The following is an 18,084-nucleotide window of genomic DNA, read 5'->3' as shown; positions in this document are numbered from 1 at the left end:
AGAAAAATCTGCGTTTGGTTCCCAGCACCCACTCCAGGCAGCTCACAATTGCCCGGAACTCCTAGAGCAGTGGTTCTCAACCTTCCTAACGCCGCCACCCTTTAACGCAGTTCCTCATGTTGTGGTGACCCCCAACCACAAAATTATTTCGTTGCTACTTCATAACTGTAATTTTGCTACTGTTATGATTCGTAATGTGAATGAATATCTGATATGTGACTCTAAGAGGGTCCCGGCCCCACAGATTGAGAACCACCCATCTAGAGGAATCTGATGCCCTCTTCTGGCCTCTGTGGGTATTGCATCACATGTACATACTACCCCCCCACGCACGTAATTTAAAAACCAAGTCTTACAAACACCAAGACATTAGTGTGTCTATCTACAAGAAATACAAATATGATGTAAGCATGTTAAAAGTAAATGTATAGAAGAAGATATGCTGTGAAAATACTAATCAGATAAGTCTGGGATGGCTCCAATCATTTTAAAGAAGAGTTTAGAGAAAATGACCAGGAGGGGATAAGCAGGACATTACATAATGACAAGAGGGCCAGATCACCCAGAGCTCTAATGCTGTGATCTAGCCCCTTGGTCCCTGGGAGACAGTCCAATTTATTTCTAAGTGTCTAACGAAGTATGATCTAGGACCGCAATGGAATTAAACTAAAAACAACAGGAAGGTAAGCACAAGGTTTCCGTGGTGCTGGGAAGGAACCCAGAGCTTTGTCTATGCCGGGCAGGCACTCTACCAGCCCAGCCACATCCCAGCCCCTCTGCCTTGCCTTTCGGTAGAAGCTTGTTCAGGCTCACAGCCTGAACTTAAATGAGAAATGCTTAGAGCTTCTTTTCCCTTTCTCAGTGAAGAGCAAAAGATGTACAAAGGCTGGTCCCTGCGAGTGCCCCTTTGCATCTAAAAACTACAATATGGCATCATGGGATTTTGTCCATGGGGTTTATGGGAAGTCCAACTCCAACATTCACAAGTGCTAAGAAGGTATGGTGGATTCTTTACAGGTATTTCTTGGCATAAGATAATTTATCTCCTCCCTCAAATCATAGCACACACCTACGGTCACCTCCTCTGTCCCTTATAGCACATACAGGTGTCAATTGCCTGAACACACACACACACACACACACACACACACACACACACACACATTATCTTAAGCATCTCTCCTATGCTATGTGTTTCCTAATCACAGGCTCCGTGGCTCCTTAATTTAAGATGGGGTCTGTGGTCCTTAAAACTGTGTGTTGTCTTCAAGATGAACCCCGAATGCTTTCACTGTATTCTAGATGCTCCTGGTCTGGATCCAACCCTCCTCTCTACAGCAGTCCTGTTGGGTCCTGCCAAACAGACCGCTGCTGCTTACTCCAGGCAGAGCCAGAGATGGACCACGGCTGCTGCTTACTCCAGGCGGAGCCAGAGATGGACCACTCCTTTGCCTTCATCCATCTCCTGCTTGGAATGCTCCTCTTTCTCAACCTTGTCACTTAATACTCTTCTTTCTGGTGTCCTCAGTATATCTGTCCTTAGTCTCATTTACCCCTGAGCATCCCTGTACCACCTGCTTGTGACTAAATGTTCGGTGTCTTGGACCACTACTCAGCTGTTTTGAGCCTCTCCACATTTTGCTGGGTTCTCTACCTGACTGGGCCACTCACCAAGCAAGTGACTGGTGGAGTGCATGATAACCTTGGAAAATCAGAATCTACAACATATGAAGGCTATTCTCATAGGCCAGAGCAGTAGAGTATGAGGGGGTTGGTGTGGAGCCACCAACAAGCCAACACTCAAGAGGCTCGGCAGGGGGTGGGGGGTGGGAGGGTGGAGGATAGGAGGGTGAGGGTGGAGTGGGGGGTGGTGGGGGTTGCAGTGTACAGAGGATGGCAGTGAGGGTCGAGCATCAGCACACTGGATGGCTGAGGGTCCAGTATTCTCCTTCCTGCCAGCCTCTCCTGGAGCTGGGAGGTGTGGCGTGTGGGTTTTTACCTGATTTGCATCCCTTTCCTGCAGGAGCACACGTCCTTCCGCAGGAGGAGGCTGTTGAGGGTCACCGCCCCAATCAGGTAGAACAGCTGTTTCACCGCCTGCCTCACGAGCTCGGGGTCCAGGCCGTTCTGACACATGGTACTGTAGAAGTAGCTCAGCTGCTGCAGGACAGACGTCATGGTGTAGGCATCGGTGTCATCGATACTGGATGAGCGCTTCCGGAAACCAGTGGGCTTCAGGCCGGAAATGCCCTGCAGACTCTCGTACTCCAGCATGCCTGGCACTGTCGGGAGGGTGGAAGGCTCTTTACACAGGGGTCACGTCAGGACGCACATCCCACAACCTCAATGTCTGTCTTTTATAGTCGATGGACATGGTTGTGATAGAGCGCAGTGGTTAATCTTGGTTGTCAGCTGGATGGGGTTTAGGACCACCTAGGAGACAAACTTCTGGGCTGCTGGTGGGATTCTCTCAAATCAGGTAAATGGAGGTGGGAAAACCCACCCTACGTGTAGGTCAGCGGCATTCACGCACTGGGGTCCTGGGCCAAATAAAAGGGAGGAAGCCGTCTGATGACCCATGATTGTCTCTCTTTGCTTCCTCACTGTGGATGCAAGATGGCCTGTTGTCCCATAGTCCTGCCAATGGCCATCTTTGCCTTGGTGGATCGTGTTCCCTGAAACTCTGAGCCAAAGTAAACTAGTCCTTAAGTTGCTTTTGGCATAGAAACAAACAAACAAACAAACAAGTCCAAATACTTTAAAAAAAAAAAAAAGGAACTGAGTATATTGGGGTACCATAAGATGCCAGGGCATGGACCGCGGCTTACAGAAGGGCAGAAGTTCCTCCTGGAGGCTTGAAACTGTGGTCCCCACGGGAAAGAGATCAGCAAGTAGCTCAGAGTCTGGAATCATCAAAGCCTGAGGTATTTAAGTTTCAGAGAGCTGAGTAAAGTCTACACAAATATGAGTGGGATTTGAGGATTTCAGAAATACTTGGTACAGCCACACAAGAACCCAGAGCAGCACATAAAATAAATATCGTCACTTCTCCACAGGGTTCCCTCGGGAAAAGGCATCCTTACCCAAAGAAAATGGTCAACTGTGTGCTGTTATTTATGGAGTCGCTTTAAGCACGCTAAGAACTAAAAGGTAGACATACATGGTGATTGTGTTTTCCTAGTTTCTCAAGCTATGTTATTCACAATCACATACACCACATACAAAGTTTTATTTTAAAAAGTCCCTTGGGCTGGAATTGTAGCTCAGTTGGGAGAATGTTTGCCTAGTATGCATGAAGCCTTGGTTGGATTTTGAACCAGGCATGGTGGCCCATACCTATAATCCCAGCACTCAGGAGGTACAGGCAGAAGACTTATGAGTTCAAGGCCTGCCTTGGCTATAGTTACATATCAAGTTCAAGGCCTGCCTGGGCTACAGGAGACTCTGTCTCAATGAATAAACAAACGGCTTTGATGTTGCTCTAAGTGTCTCTTGGCCATCACTTCTCTCCTTACCTATTATTGGCTGGATGTTGTTCTCCATTACCACGATGAACTGGTGATAAATCCGAATAGCCACATCACTCAGAATTTGTCTGTATTCTGTAAGATCAAAATTGTTCAAGCAGTTCTTATTCTGCTGTGGGCTGTTATACTTCATGAATTCCTGAAACCAATGTGAGCATAAACATGAGTGTGCTGTAGACAGGGAGGAAACTGAAATGCTGTCCATACTAAGGATGCTATCATCTGCACCTAGGGTAACTTTCACAGCTTAAAACTTAAAGTCTGCTTTTAAAGGCATTCTTCAAGTTTATTTTATATGACAAAAACCCAGCAATTTATTGTCTAACCTCAGTCAGCTACAGCTAGAATCACAGCATTGGCTCCGAAGCACAGAGCTACAGAGGCTCACGCTCAGTGTCCCGCTCTGGCCTCTGCACATGGAGTAAAAACAGCCCCAAAGCCACTTTGTTGTTCTAGCTCAGTGAAAAATGCCCCAGTGAGGCTTGAAGGACACCTTCATGGTGTCGCTTCCTGGAAGAAGAACTGGGGTATAGAGGTCATCTACTTATGGACTATGGAAGAATAATCAGAGTCCTCTAGAGAGTACACTTAGCAAAATGAACCGGAGCTTGCATTTTGGGTCCTCGTACTGAAATCCACAGAACATCACCATCAGAAGGAAACAAGACCAGCACATCTTCCATCGATTGAAAAGCTGAGGAGAGTGACGCTTCCCACTAAGCCCTAGGTCTGAACTGCTCGGAGTGCCGCCCAGGCACGTGGCAGGTGACACACAAACAGACCAGTGAGCCAGCCGGCCCAGAGGCTGTGTGGAGCAGGGAGTCACGGATGAAGGGCTCCCGGAGCCAGGTCGTGAGGTGGTCGGTCCCAGGATGCCATCAGCAGGACAGACGTGCATCCCTACCTCTTCTCCGCTATACTGCTTCAGGCAGTTGAGGAAATGGCAAGTGTTGGACAGCCAGAAGGAGAGCATCTCCAGATCTTCAAAATGTTCCTTAGACAAGAGAAGATAATGCTGGGTGGGCGTGGGGGCACATACCTTTAATCCCGGGAGGCAGAGGCTGGTAGATCTCCAAGTCTGAGGCCAGCTTGGGCTACACAGGGAAGCCCTCACTCAAAAACAAACAAACAAACAAACATTAAAAACAAGCTTAGCTGGTAACTTCTGATCTGTGGGTCACACGCACGCGGGTCCCTAATCACGGAGCAGACCATCGTGGGCTGTCTAGCTTTCCGGTCACTCTGATGAGCACAGCTAAGGAGTGGCATTCAGCAGGCTGAGCAGAGCCTGGGGCCCCATGTAACTGTGTGGGGGCAGAGCCACCCCCCAACCTGGATGAGTTCATTATGGGAAGGTTAGGAGCACAGGAAGGCTCTCTACCTTCTTCAACACACTGCATAGGAGTGGGGGAAGGGTGGGGCGGGAGGGGTCTCAGTTACAGTATTTTAACCGTATGAAGTCACTGACCTAATGAACACCTGGTTCTTCTTTTCTAGACCAGGAAAAACAGGAATACCAGGTTTTCGTTTAGAATTTTATTTTAGGCATATGGGTGTTTCGTTGGCATGTGTGTCTATGCACCATGTGTGTGCACAGTGTCCATGGAGGTCAAAAGAGGGCCTTGGATCCCCTGTAACTGGAGTTATGGAGCTATCATGTGGGTTCTAGGAATCAAACCCAGGTCTTCTGCAAGAGCGCCCAATGCTTTTAACTGCTGAGCCATCTCTCCAGCCCCAATAATAATGTTTTAGATAGGATAATAATATACATGTCAATGGAAGAGATCAATGATCTTCCAGTTTTCCATTTCCCTTACTGCTACATGGGTGGAACACACATATCCCTCACACATGAGGGGATGCAGTGGTGAGGCTGGGGGCTACCAGGCTGGAGCCTCTCCCCGAGTCTTTGAGGATAAATGGCGGAGCCTCGCCCATTTATCTTTCCTTAGGAGCTTTAGCTTCTTTGGGGGAAAGGTCAGAGGCCAAGGGTGGACAAAGACTGGGTGTCTGGGCATTTCCCAGAGCTGTTTCCGAATCAGACACCATGCCAAGGACCAACCTCAAAGGCGACTCCTACCTTAACCACGTGCTTGATCCCGCTAATGGCACTGTTCATGAGGGACTTGAGCATGTTGGCATCGTTTAGGGAGTCCGCATACCGCACACACATGAACAGGATGTGAGCTGGCAGCCCGGGGATCATGTTGACCACCACGCCTCGGGGCTTCAGGTCTGTAGCAGAAAGAAACATGCTCTCAGCTGCTGGTGAATCTCTCCGCCTATGACTGCTGCTGGGAGGGGGTGCGGTGGGCTTCCTGGCCTTTCTGTGAGCACAGTGTCTCTTCTCTCTGAGAAACTCAATCTGGGTTCTTACTTAGCAAAAGTGGAAGGGGGGGCGGCACCAGCTTGCCTCACACCCCATTTGTCAAGTGCTCTCTCTGTTAAGAGGCCAGATAGGAGAAAGAAGTTGTAATTTTCCCTGGTGAAGAGGCTCTAGATCCCCAGTGTAAGAAAGGAACCCAAGGCCCAGGTACTTCAACCCCAATCTCTTTGGTAAGGATGGGAGCAATCTCAAGCCACAGGAAGCTGTCTTGAACAGAGATACTAGTGACCAGCAGTACTGTAGAGGAGACAAGCTAGCCTCAGGATAAGAGATATCAGAGTGGGACCGGAGAGAGGCTCAGAGGTTAAGAGCACTGACTGCTCTTGCAGAGGACTCAGTTCAGTTCCCAGCATCCATGTGGTGGCTCACAACCATGTGTTAACTCCAGTTCTATGGGACCTGATATCCTTTTCTGCTCTCCGTGAACACCAAGAATCCTCAGGGTGCTCATACATACATACATACATGCGTGCAGGGAGACACTTACACACATTAAATAGTCTTTTAAAGACAGAGATGTCAGAGAGAGAGAGAGCAGGGGTGAAGAGAGAAACCTCGCAGGGAAGCTTATGAACGGAAAACAGGACCTTTCGGTGGCTGAGTTAAGACAGCCACAGAGAAGAGGTCCCTTTGTGTCGACACGGGTAGGGCTGTGTTAGGGATTGAATCTGAAATGACCCTTAGAAGCTTATGCTTTGAACACTTATTCCCCAGTTAATGGTGCTACTTGGGGAGGCTGGTACCTAACTGATGAAATTAGGTCATTACGAGGGGGCCTTTAAAGAAGGTCCTTGATCCCTGCTGCCATCTCTGTTTCCAGCTGCTGTGATGTGAACAGGTTTTACCTCACACTCTTACCACCATGAACTCAACAGGCCCGCCATGCCAAAAAAAAAAAAAATCTTTCCTCCCGCTGATTCCATCGGGTATTTTGTTAACAGTGATTGAAAAGCAATCAACAGCCCGATGCTCTTGTTCTCTTGGGGGGTCATTGCAAAGCGGAGTTATCAAGGCAGCATCTTTTTCTTTAAGGGTCTTGGGGAGGATGGAGAGAGAGCGTTGCAGCCAGGAGCACACACTTCTTCTGCAGAAGACCAGAGTTTAACTCTTAGCACCCACATTGGGCAGTGAACAACTCCCTGTAACTCCAGCTCTAGGGGATCTGATACTCTCTCTGGCCTCTGGGGGCATGCGTATGCCTGTGCACTCACACAAACACGTACGCACATGCATTAACATTTTTTTTCCCTAAAGGTCTTGGAACCAGCCATCTGGAAGGCAGCCTTCTCTTCCCTTGGAAGAGTCATGGTGAAGACGGGGTAGTAAGATTGGTTCCGAGACCACTGACATCTGAGGAAGCACTTTAGGACATTTCTGTATCTAGGGTATAACTGGGAAGCCATTTGATGGCTGCAAATGGATTTCTCAGCAGAAGTCAAATAGAGCACAGGGCCACCGTTACCTCTAGCATGGAGTTTCTGCTGAGAAACAAGGATGATGAAATGTGCCTTGGATTTTTTTTTCCCCTTCTTTCCAGTGCTGATGATCCAACTCAGTCCTTGTACACACTGAGTGCTCAACCACTGAACTACATTTCTGGCCATTGGTTTTGTATGAGGGAGTCTCGTATGTAGTTCAGGCTGGTCTGGGACTCGTAATATTTCTGCCTGAGTGCTGGGATTACAGCTGTTCCCCACCATGCCCAGGACCAGGAGCTCTGTCTTCCATCCTGACCCTATGATTAATTAGACTTGGGAGAAGGTTGGGGCAGTGATTTTTAGCTGAGGACTATCTTGGTTCCCCAAAGGACACCGGCAGTGTCTGTGAACCCTGGAACTTGACACCAGCTTCTAGTGTATGCAGAAGCGAGGGATATGGTGCTGTGGTTCATAGTGCACAGACCCTTCCCTCAACCAAGAATCGCCTGGTCAGGGCTGAAGTTGGGAAGCTTCAAACTAGGGAAGAAACCATGAAGGAAGAGAGAGAGAAAGAACTGCCCCTTCCCAGGGCTTTTGAACTGACTGATACTCAAGTTCTCGAAGAGAAAGCATAACCCAGGGATATGACTTTGACTACCAAGAATGAGGTTTTGAATGATCTTGGCCTCATCTTCTTTCTTGTATTCCAGCATCCCGAGGTACTCCTTGGGTCCTGAGGGCAGGTGCACATTGTGGGCTGCAGACAAAGGCAAACAGTCAGCTACACACACTAAACCACACGCCCCGGTTTCATAGTGAGGCTAGTGTCTGAGTTTACCCTGTTCATGAAAGCTGCGGCTTTCAGCTACGTTAGGACCGTTGGCTGCTTCAGATTTCTCCCTATAGTGGTTTCTGCCTGTGAGTACGGCCACACTGTATGTCCTTGAATGAGGCCTCATTCATCTCCAGTACAGTGGGGAGGGAAAGAAACCCAAGATAGTGCCCGGATGTTATCTACAGTGAAGGGTGCAAGACTCAGGGAACAAAGTGCTGAGACATGTGTCTTGACCACAGGGGTGCGGCTGCCCATCTCCTATGGCCCCTGTGATAAACCACCACAAACTCAGTGGTATTAATGTTGGGTTGCTAAGTTTGGAGTAATACGTTATGTAATGATGGATAACTGAAACAGGCAGAAAAGAGTCCTGATTTAAATGTGTTTAGCTGAAAGGAAGTAGTGAAAGAGACAAAATGAATCTGGGGCTCAGGAAAAGAAGATTAAATATGGGTTTGGGTAGACATTATATAGAGAAGTTAGCTCATTGTTTTGTTCATCTACCCCTTTTTGTCCATCTGTCCATCCTCCATTGATATATCCATCCACCTATCATCCATCTGTCATCCATCCATCCACCTGTCATCTATCCATCCACCTATTGTCTGTCATCTATTCATGAATCATCCATCCATCCATCAATCCATTATCTAGCCACACATCTGTCCATTCAGCAATTCTAATAGTAGAGACATAAAGGATAGGACATCTAGACCTGCCCCTTGCTCCCATGATGCAGATTGGCACATAACATCTATTTTTGACTGGGTAGTGGTGGTGTATGCCTTTAGTCCCAGCACTTGAGAGGCAGAGGCAGGCAGATCTCCGAATTTGAGGCCAGTATGGTCTACATAGAAAGTTCCAGGACAGTCACTACTACACAGAGAAACCATGTCTTGAAAAACAATGACAAACCCCGCACCCCCCAAAAAAAACCCAAACCAAAACCAAAATAGACATCTAGTACTGAAGAGAAAAGAGCCTCAATTTGACTGAAGATATTACAAATTTAAGTTGAAAATGGAGTACCTAAGAAATAAAGGAGGTCTTCAAAGGACTGAGCACAGCAAGAGAAAGATGGCTGACAGGTACCGCCTGTGCAAGCAGAGATGGGACGAAGAGGGAAAGTGAGGAATGCGGCAAGAGCCGAAGACAGGCATGGGCACGGACTCTGAAGCAGAGGGAAGAAACGTGGTGCTTCCTTCCCGTGGGCCTCATGGGGCCGGGCTACACATGCCATTCAGCTGAGGTCAGGAGGCCATGTCTGTCTTCTCCTCTACTCTCCACTAGTAGAAAATGGAGACTCACGGATCCAGTATCTGCGTGTGAGAGGTGGCCTTCAAAATGATTAACTGGATGCTCCTTCACAATTTCACTTTGAAAATGAGGCACTAACAGAGGAAGGGGATAACGTATTTTGTTTCTGGGTGTCTCTTGAAACAATGTCAGTGTTCTTGCTATGTGGTGCAAGAGCTTCTCTAGACCTCAAAGGCTCTCTAGCTCTCTCTGTCCTCACCTGATCAGCTAAGCATCATTCCTTTGGCTTTGTGTACTCTGGACATGGGACTGGACACACACTTCAGAACACAGTACCTTACCCACAAGCTCGGAAGAATAAGGACATACCCCTCCTACCTTTTTCAATTGTCTTGGTCAAAGTCTTGACTTGATCCTGTAGCCTTTTAATCATTCTGTCCTTCATGTCTAACTCTTCCTCAAGGTCCTTCAGAAACCCAGAAACAAGGACTTTTCTTAGAAATAGCTTCTTTGGCTTTGATTTTGTTAATGGCTTTATGGCTGAGTATTTCCCATACTGCAAAATTCACTCACACACATGATTTGCACAGCAGCTGCTTTCTGTATTATCCAGTTCCAGATATCTTCAATGTTCTCCTAGTGAACACTACATCTGGGCTGGCTCAGAGGGTCAAGGGACTTGCCTCCAAGCCTGTGCTCTGAGTTCAATCCCCAATACCACATGGTGGGTCCTGCATGCTGTATACAGACACACACACACACACACACACACACACACACACACACACACACACACTGTTCTAGTTAGTTTAATTTTTCTGCTAGCATAACATGAGCTAGAGTCAATGGGAGGAGAGAACCTCAATTCAGAAAATGCCCCCAGCAGATTGGCCTGTGGGGAGTTTTCTTGATTACTGATTGATGTACCCCATCGTGGGTGGTACCACCCCTGGGCAGGTGGTCCTGGATGATAGAAGAAGGCAGGCTGAGCAAACAAACCATGAGTAATAAGCCAGTAAGCAATGTTCCTCCACGGCCTCTGCTTCAGTTTCTGCCTTGAGTTCCTGCCCTGACATCCCTCCATGGTGGACTGTGATGTGTAACTGTGCGCTTAAATAAACTCTTTCTTCCTCAAGTTGCTTTTGGACATGTTGTTTTATCTCACCAATAGGAACCTTAAATAAGACACATACAAATGTAATAAAAAAAAATTTAAAAACCTGTAGCCATTAGCTTTCACTTTCTAGTCTATTTCTGTGGTCACCAATTGATTGTCCCTGTGGGTTTTCCTATTCTAGCTATTCTGTACCACAGAAATTATACAAGATGTGGCATTTTATTTCTGATCATCCACGTAGCACCATTTTCATATGGTTAATATCTTTTTGCAACTTCCTACTCTATGGATATAGTACATCCTGATGTATTTCTTTGATTATAAATTAACGTCCAATTCAGACTTTAAAAATAAGAGCAGGTACCGGGTGGGGTGGTGGTGGCAGCGGCCCAGCACTCAGGAGGCAGAGCCAGGTGGATCTCTGTGAGTTCGAGGCCAGCCTGGTCTACAGAGTGAGTTCCAGGAAAGGCTCAAAGCTACACAGAGAAACTCTGTCTCAAAAAACCAATAATAATAATAATAATAATAATAATAATAATAATAATAATAATAATAGCAGGGGGAATGGGCTCTTTGGATGTCAGAAGAGGGCACCAGAGAGACTGTTCTGAGGTTTGGGCACAGCTTTCCCTTTCCTTCTGGGTGAAGAGTGTTCCGGTTCTTCTGAAAGTGACTACTGTTATTTTTCCCCTTTTCTTTATCACTGGGTCTCACACATAGCAGGATGTTCTCAAACTCCCTTCAAGGATGACCTTTAACTTCCGACTCTCCTGCCTCCACCCCCGAGTGCTGGGATTACAGGCGTTCACCCCCATGTCCGGACTGTGCAGTTCTGCAGATGGCAAGCACTCTACTCTGAGTTTTATAACCACCGGTCTTTGAGATAAGGACCCAGAGTGCTCTGAGGAAAGCCTGTTAGGCGGCACATTTCCCTGCTCAGCAACATCGCCACCCAGGAGCCAATCATCCGTACTCCTCACCCTGTTTTCCAAAGACAGCCCGGACGCCTCTTGGTGGAGGATACTCCTGACCTCCCCTTCAGCTTCTGGTTGCTTCTTCAGGAACTCACTGGCCTCCTGCAGTTCTTGGATCTTATCCCTCAGCCTCTCTTTTCCTGGAGCCTCCACCGCCCTGAGGAAGGGACAAGGTGCTCTGGGCGTCGTCGGTGTGACCACCCTAGTGTTGGTGGCTGCACAGATGGGAACTGGCTGCTCCGGGCCAGTTCCCACCAGAACACTTACTTGGCCTGCGCTCCTTCCTCTTCTCGGGCTTGATTTAGGTGACCGAACGGCTCTTCCAGTTTTCCTGTCATGAGAAACCTGTCAGTGCTGTCGGTGGTCAGCCGTGCCACTGAGTTCTAATCTGGGGCTGTCATTATTTCCCCAGCTCTAAGGTCCTAATCCACATCCAGTCAGAGATTAGGTTTTGCTTGGTCTGAGCAAGGCTTAGTTTTTTGATTTTTTGGGTTTTTTTTTTTTTTTTTTTTTTTTTTTTTTTTTTTTTTTTTTTTTTTTTTGTAAAGTGTTATGTAAGAATGACATTTCATTTGAACATCTAGATTTCTGGATTCTCTTTAGAAATAGTAATAGCAGGACCAGGGGCTACATTCCCACTGTGCCAGACACCCAGGGAACTTAAAGGAAGCTGCCCCTTTAATACTGCACCCATTCTTGTCCTCCACACAGCGATCCTCTGACCCCTGGGTTACCTGCCTGGCCCCGGAGACCACAGCTTAGCACCCCCAATGCCGTGGCTTCCCATGCATTTTCTAGATGCTGAAGTCTAAGTGTAGGACAGGATGATTCCATTACCTTCCATCTTCTCCGTCTGCTCCTTCAGGCGGGATTCAAGATCCTGCTTCTGCCTCTCCAGCTCTGAAATCTGCTGCTTGAAGTCTGGGATCATCTTCAGAGAAGAGTAATAATTATTAGAATATCCAATGCTTGAGTCTGGACTTTACACTCTCCCAAACAAACACTCACCTGTCTTCCTGTTCAGTTTGTAGAATACACAGTTGTGTAAAAAGGCCAGCGGAGGCACTGGGATTTATTGACATTATATCCCCTCCCCCTTCATCTGAAGACCTACACAGTGGTCTCCAAAAATCCCAGCATGCTCAGAGAGAACAGTTTTCACATGGCTATCCTGGGAAGGAAAGGGGTGCACTGTGGGAAGGGAAGGGTGCCCTGTGCTGAACTGCACCCATGCCTAGCAATGCCTTCTCACCTGGAACAGGACACACTATCTCAGGACATTCTGTAGCGGGAACCGTCCAGGGCTCTCCACAATCCCTTCTCCTTTGTTGTGTTTCTGTTCTCTAAGTTTATACAGACACCCAGGCCTCCGAAGCCCAAGCAAAGAATACCTCGGAGTGGATCTCACTGTGGGTTCCTCATTAAAGTTTATCCTAGAGATACACAAGCCTATGAAGCCCCTTGACTGCTCCTGTATCCTCCCTGGATATGCCTGGTGATGCCCTGAGAGTCCCAAGTTATAGTCTGGCCAGAGAAGGAGGGAAGAAGCAGAGAATCAGCGGCTAGTGAGGTAGTGTGATCCCCTGGAATCCCGGAGGCAGGGGAGCAGCCAGCATCACCACACATTGCTGAGGGGCACATGACAGAATGGGGTGGCTGCAGAGAAAAATGAAGGATGTGTGGAAGAAGGATGGTTAATGAGCTTTGAGAAAACCCATCAGCTCACAAAGAAGTGAGATGGTGACCAAAGGATAAGGATAAGGAAGTGTGTGTGTGTGTGTGTGTGTGTGTGTGTGTGTGTGTAGATCTTGAAACTGTTATGTGTATATGTATGCATGTTTGTCTGTGTGTATCTTTTGTTTGTTTGTTTGTTTGTTTGAGACAGGGTTTCTCCATGTAGTTTTGGTGTCTGTCCTGGATCTCACTCTGTAGACCAGGCTGGCCCTCGAATTCCTAGAGATCTGCCTGGCCTGGCTCTGCCTCCCAAGTGCTGGGATTAAAGGCATGTGCCACTGCCGCCTGGCTCTGTGTGTATCTTAAAAGCATTGTGTGTGTCTCTCTGTGTGTGTGTGTGTGTGTGTGTGTATCTTGAAAACATTGTATGTCTCTCTCTCCTCTCTCTCTCTCTCTCTCTCTCTCTCTCTCTCTCTCTCTCTCTCTCTCTCCCTCTCTGTGTGTGTGTGTGTGTCTATAGATCCTGAAAGCATTCAGCAGGTGCAAATAAGAAGAAAGAACCAGATAAATATAATAAGAAGGAGAAGATCCAGGGCAGACAGAGGGGATGAACAAACGGACTGACATAACATATACCCTTCTCAAGAGCCACGCTTTTGCCTTAGTCTGTTTGGGTTTCTTTGCAGGGGTTTGGGGCTAGAATTAAATCTATGAACTTAAGCACATTCACAGAATTTGAACCCATTATGTGGTAATCAAACACATGGTAAGTCTAATCTGAGTGTTCCCCAGCCTGGGGACATTGTATAGATTTATCTTCTAACTTAGTTATTTACCACTAGAGAACTAGTTGAAACCAATTGTTTTGCTGCAAAGAACTGATTTCTGCTCCACCAGTGAATAATGTCTGGGACAATGGACAGTGCCTGCACGCCATGGCCAGGCCTACCATGTTCTCTGATGTCAGCCTGGTGACTTCGTGACGGATGCTTTCATTGATGCCCGTCTCCTCCCTGAACAGTTTCTGCAGGTGGTTGATTTCCTGGCTCAGATGCACGACTTTGAAGTTCAGGCCTTCAATCTCTTTTTCGTAGCAGTCCTTCTGAGACTGGAAATGGCTCTCCAGAACGCTGTGGGAGGAAGGGGAGAGGAATGAGCCCATGGTCTCCGTGTTTCCTTGTTGCTGGGCTGACCGCAGAGGGGCCATCGTGCCACAGCTGAGAAAGAAGGGCCAGCGTGTCACCCTCAGGACTAAAGCTGACAGTGCACTCCCAGAGAGGAGGGAGGGAATGAGGAACTGTAATCAAAGGACCCTGCCCACTGCCATAAAACAGTGTGTGTGGTTAACACGCAGTCAATGACAAAGACATTTCATTTCAGCAATTCAGCTATGCTTTTAGTTACTAGTTTAAAACCTGTATCTGTTCTGCATGATACAGTTGTAATGATGTGTTGTGGGAGCCCGTTCTCGGGTTCCTCGTGGCTTTACCCAGCAGGTCCACATAGAGGATGATTAGGACCACGGGCCTGAGTGCAGGTGTCTGAGATGGTCTGCACTTGGCTGTGCTGGGGGAGGAGGTCTTTTGCTCCACCCCTTGGCGTCTCTATAAAAACCCTGGGGCAGAGACAGTCGGGGCCCGTTGGAATAGGTTCCAGGCCCTCTCGAGGCTATCCTTTATTTTCTATCTGTTTATCTCCGCGATATTCTCCGCAATAAATCCTTCTATCTAATATTTCCTGCTGCTCGCACTCAAGAAAACTCTGGGGAACTGTGGGGGTGGTTGGGTAAACGCCCCACAGAATGGCGCCATGAACAGGGACAAAAGAAAAAAGGGACTAAAGAAAAAAAGGGGGACTAAAAAAGAAGGGGGGACTAAAGACAAATGAACAGGGACTAAAGACAAAGTAATAGGGACTAAAGATAAAGGAAAATAATAGTTTTATTACAGAGTTTTTGGCGAAAGTGCTGAGTTCAGCCCTGCCAGTGGATGAGGCATGCCGGTGTTATGGAAAATATATATTTTTTATATATATTTTTGAGAGGCAGGGGTTTTATCCTCGAGAGAAAAGGAAAGCGGACTGGAAGGATGTCCGATGCTGCAGCGAAATTCTCTTCTGTCAAAATTTTCTATCTTCTATCCTTTTCTCAATTTCTATCTGTGAAAAATAAGTATAAGGTATAGCGTAGTAATATAGTGTAGGAAAAACTTAGAAGTGTAAGATTGTGTAGGAAAAAAGGCAACTAGACAGAAAAACTCTTCAATTTTCTAATTTTGGGGGCTATGAATGCAAACTGGGGAAAAAAATCTTTCTTTGGGCTTTACAGGTAGTAAAAAAGCTCTTCTTTGAGCTTATGGGGAAGAAAAAGTTTCCTATGGAAGCTTTTGACCTGGGGACAGCTGAAATGCTAAGTCCAAGCGGCAGGAGAAAGTGATTTCTCCCTGAGGCAAAAATGGGGGTGTAAGAAGTCAAAGTTTAAAGTTGGGAAGTTTTGGGAAAAGTTGGTCTTTCTCCTGGGGAAAAAAAAATCTTTCTCTCAAACTAAAAGCTTTTCTTGGAAAACTCGGGAACTCTCTAAAAAGCCTTAATCCTTCTCAAAAGCTCTTAAACTTAAAAACTAAAGCCTTTAACTTTCAAAAGGGCAAAAATTAGAATCACCTGAAGATGTTAATATGGGGACCACCTGTGATTAGCTCAAAGGAAAAACAACAAACTTAAGACAGCAAAACCTCTAAGTTCTCTTTCAAGCTTTAAAAATCCTCCCTGTAATGCAGGAGGCAGGGACAAGTTCCTAAAAACCTCTTCTAAGCTCTGTCTCTTTAAACTAGTAAAAGACAGTGGGTCACAGTACCCTGAGGGAAAAGCTTGGGAGAGTGTGGGTAAAGAGCTACAGAGAGCCCAAAAGGGCAGGAAACTTTACTGGGAAAAGCAAAAAAGCCAAGCTTTTCAGTTAAGCCGAGCTGAAGCATCAAGGGTTTTGTTTGAGTGAGCGTTTCAGAATGAAAAGGTGCTCCTAATCGTCCTAATGCAAAGATCCCCTGAAGCAATGCAAACTATTAGCATTGTATCCTTGCTTCTGAGCAAAAACCCAGAGGCGACTGGCCAGCGTCTCTGAGTTGGAGTGCATTTCGGGGATACTAGGGTTCCTGCAGTTGTAAACTTCCTGGAGCACAGAGCTGAGGCAGGAAGGTGCAGAACCCAGGGGAAGATTGCCAATGAACAAAACTAAAGCCAGTGGGAACAGCACAGTTGCCTGCTTTCCTACAAGTCCCGGGTAGATAGGTCCACAGCTGAAAAAAAGAAATCTGAGAAAAAGCTTTCCTATCAGAATAAGGACCTTTCTGGGAAAACAGTAAAGCTGAACTGTGTCTAAAGCAGTTGTGCTGCTGAGTCAGAAAGCTGTCTGGGGAAAGAGCCCAGCCAGGGCAGAACAGAACTAGTAAAGCTTTCTTTTCTGTCAGAGAAAGCACCTCTTTGAGAAAAGCTTTGTTTCAACTGACTCCCTGAGATGAGGGAGTATAGCCCTGAGGGGTGATTGCCTCTGGCATAAGCTCTGTCCTTGAGCACCCAGACAAGCAAATGCAACCCACTGGGGGACTGGGCCAGGTGAAGGCCTGATGAAACAAAACGCCTGTCCTAATGGGAGTTTAGAAATGGCAAAAACCTCCCTTGTTAGATTTTCAGTCTGTACGCTAACCACACAGACCCCGAAAACAGACAAAAAGCCCCTACCTTCGGTAGCAGGGAAAGCCGCCACTGTAGTGTCGGAAACTGTTTCTAGGGTAGAGGGGATAAACTGAGACCAAACTGGGAACTGTCTGGGAGAAAGACTCTGAAGAAACAGAGAAGGGACATAATCCTCCCCAGAAAATATATGACCTGAAAAAGCTGCTAGAATTTGAGGCAGATTCGGGGGGGGGGGGGGGGAAAAAAAGCCCCTACCTCCAAAAGCAGCTAGCAGGGGAACAGAGCCACAGACAGATACCTGAAGCTCTGCATCTGGGGAAGGAAGGAACAAGCAAAATGAGATAGATCCGTGGGAGAAAATCTCTCTGAAAGAGCTATGGAAAAGCTGTTATAAATGATTTTGTTTTTCACTGACTGGCTAAGACAAACACAAGCCCCTAGGAAAGTTGCTATCAGAAACGCCAGCCTCAATGCCGGCTAACAAGGCAGGTGCAGTTCTGATTTGGGGGCCAGTGTCTGATGAAGGAGAAACACCTGTTAAAGCCAGTTGAGGAGAAAATAGGAATCTCCCAATGTCCCATAATTGAAAATGTAAAATGCTTGTTCAAATCTCCCGTTGCAAAAGCAAAAAACTTTGTTCAAACCTCCCGGGCAAGAATTTGTAAGCAAGTCTGGTAAAAGAGAACCAGTTGACTCTCAGACCCGAAAAGAACTATGGGAAATGACTGATATAAGGGAAATGATATAAAGGACTGATATAAGGGACTGATATTATTATAGACTGATATAAGGGAAATGCATTCTGGGAAAGGTAGTTTTTCTGCTAAAGATGGCGACATTGCCCTGAAACACTTTTGTCAGCTCGAAAATACATTCATGGTAAACTTTAAAATACACCTTTTAAAAGAATAAGGAGGAAAATCATCTAAGAGTTTTAAGTGTCAGTTCCAATGAAACATTGAAAGGATATGGAACTAGGCACTTCGCGGTTTGGGGGTTCGTAAAATGACTTATTTACCCTAATAGCTGTGCAAAGTTTTTACGGTAGCTGGATGACAGAAAGCTACCTATAAGAGCAAACAAGCCACTTTAAAATCCTTAAAACAAGGGAAAGCAGTTTATACACTGAACGTTGTCTTAGAATTGAAGCACTTAGGGGAACTATTATGAATTTGGATGAAGGGACAGCCTCTAGTTAAAAACTGTTTA

At 46.7% G+C, this 18,084-nt stretch overlaps 1 protein-coding gene across 1 annotated transcript in view; it reads right to left on the bottom strand.

Annotated features, from left to right (window-relative positions):
- The window catches only part of Myo5c (myosin VC), a 76,378-nt gene that overhangs the window by 4,744 nt on the left and 53,550 nt on the right, over positions 1 to 18,084 (bottom strand). Inside the window, exons 29-38 of the mRNA XM_059269056.1 lie at positions 14,138 to 14,318; positions 12,352 to 12,445; positions 11,782 to 11,845; positions 11,521 to 11,671; positions 9,802 to 9,889; positions 7,990 to 8,088; positions 5,608 to 5,762; positions 4,432 to 4,521; positions 3,516 to 3,666; positions 2,000 to 2,282 (exon numbers count right to left, since the gene is read on the bottom strand). Coding sequence (XP_059125039.1) covers positions 2,000 to 2,282; positions 3,516 to 3,666; positions 4,432 to 4,521; positions 5,608 to 5,762; positions 7,990 to 8,088; positions 9,802 to 9,889; positions 11,521 to 11,671; positions 11,782 to 11,845; positions 12,352 to 12,445; positions 14,138 to 14,318 — 1,356 coding nt within the window. The remainder of the gene's footprint in view (positions 1 to 1,999; positions 2,283 to 3,515; positions 3,667 to 4,431; positions 4,522 to 5,607; positions 5,763 to 7,989; positions 8,089 to 9,801; positions 9,890 to 11,520; positions 11,672 to 11,781; positions 11,846 to 12,351; positions 12,446 to 14,137; positions 14,319 to 18,084) is intronic.

This window comes from Peromyscus eremicus, chromosome 7, assembly GCF_949786415.1.
Source record: "Peromyscus eremicus chromosome 7, PerEre_H2_v1, whole genome shotgun sequence".
Lineage (NCBI taxonomy): Eukaryota > Metazoa > Chordata > Mammalia > Rodentia > Cricetidae > Peromyscus > Peromyscus eremicus.
This window is presented reverse-complemented; position numbering and strand designations above follow the sequence as displayed.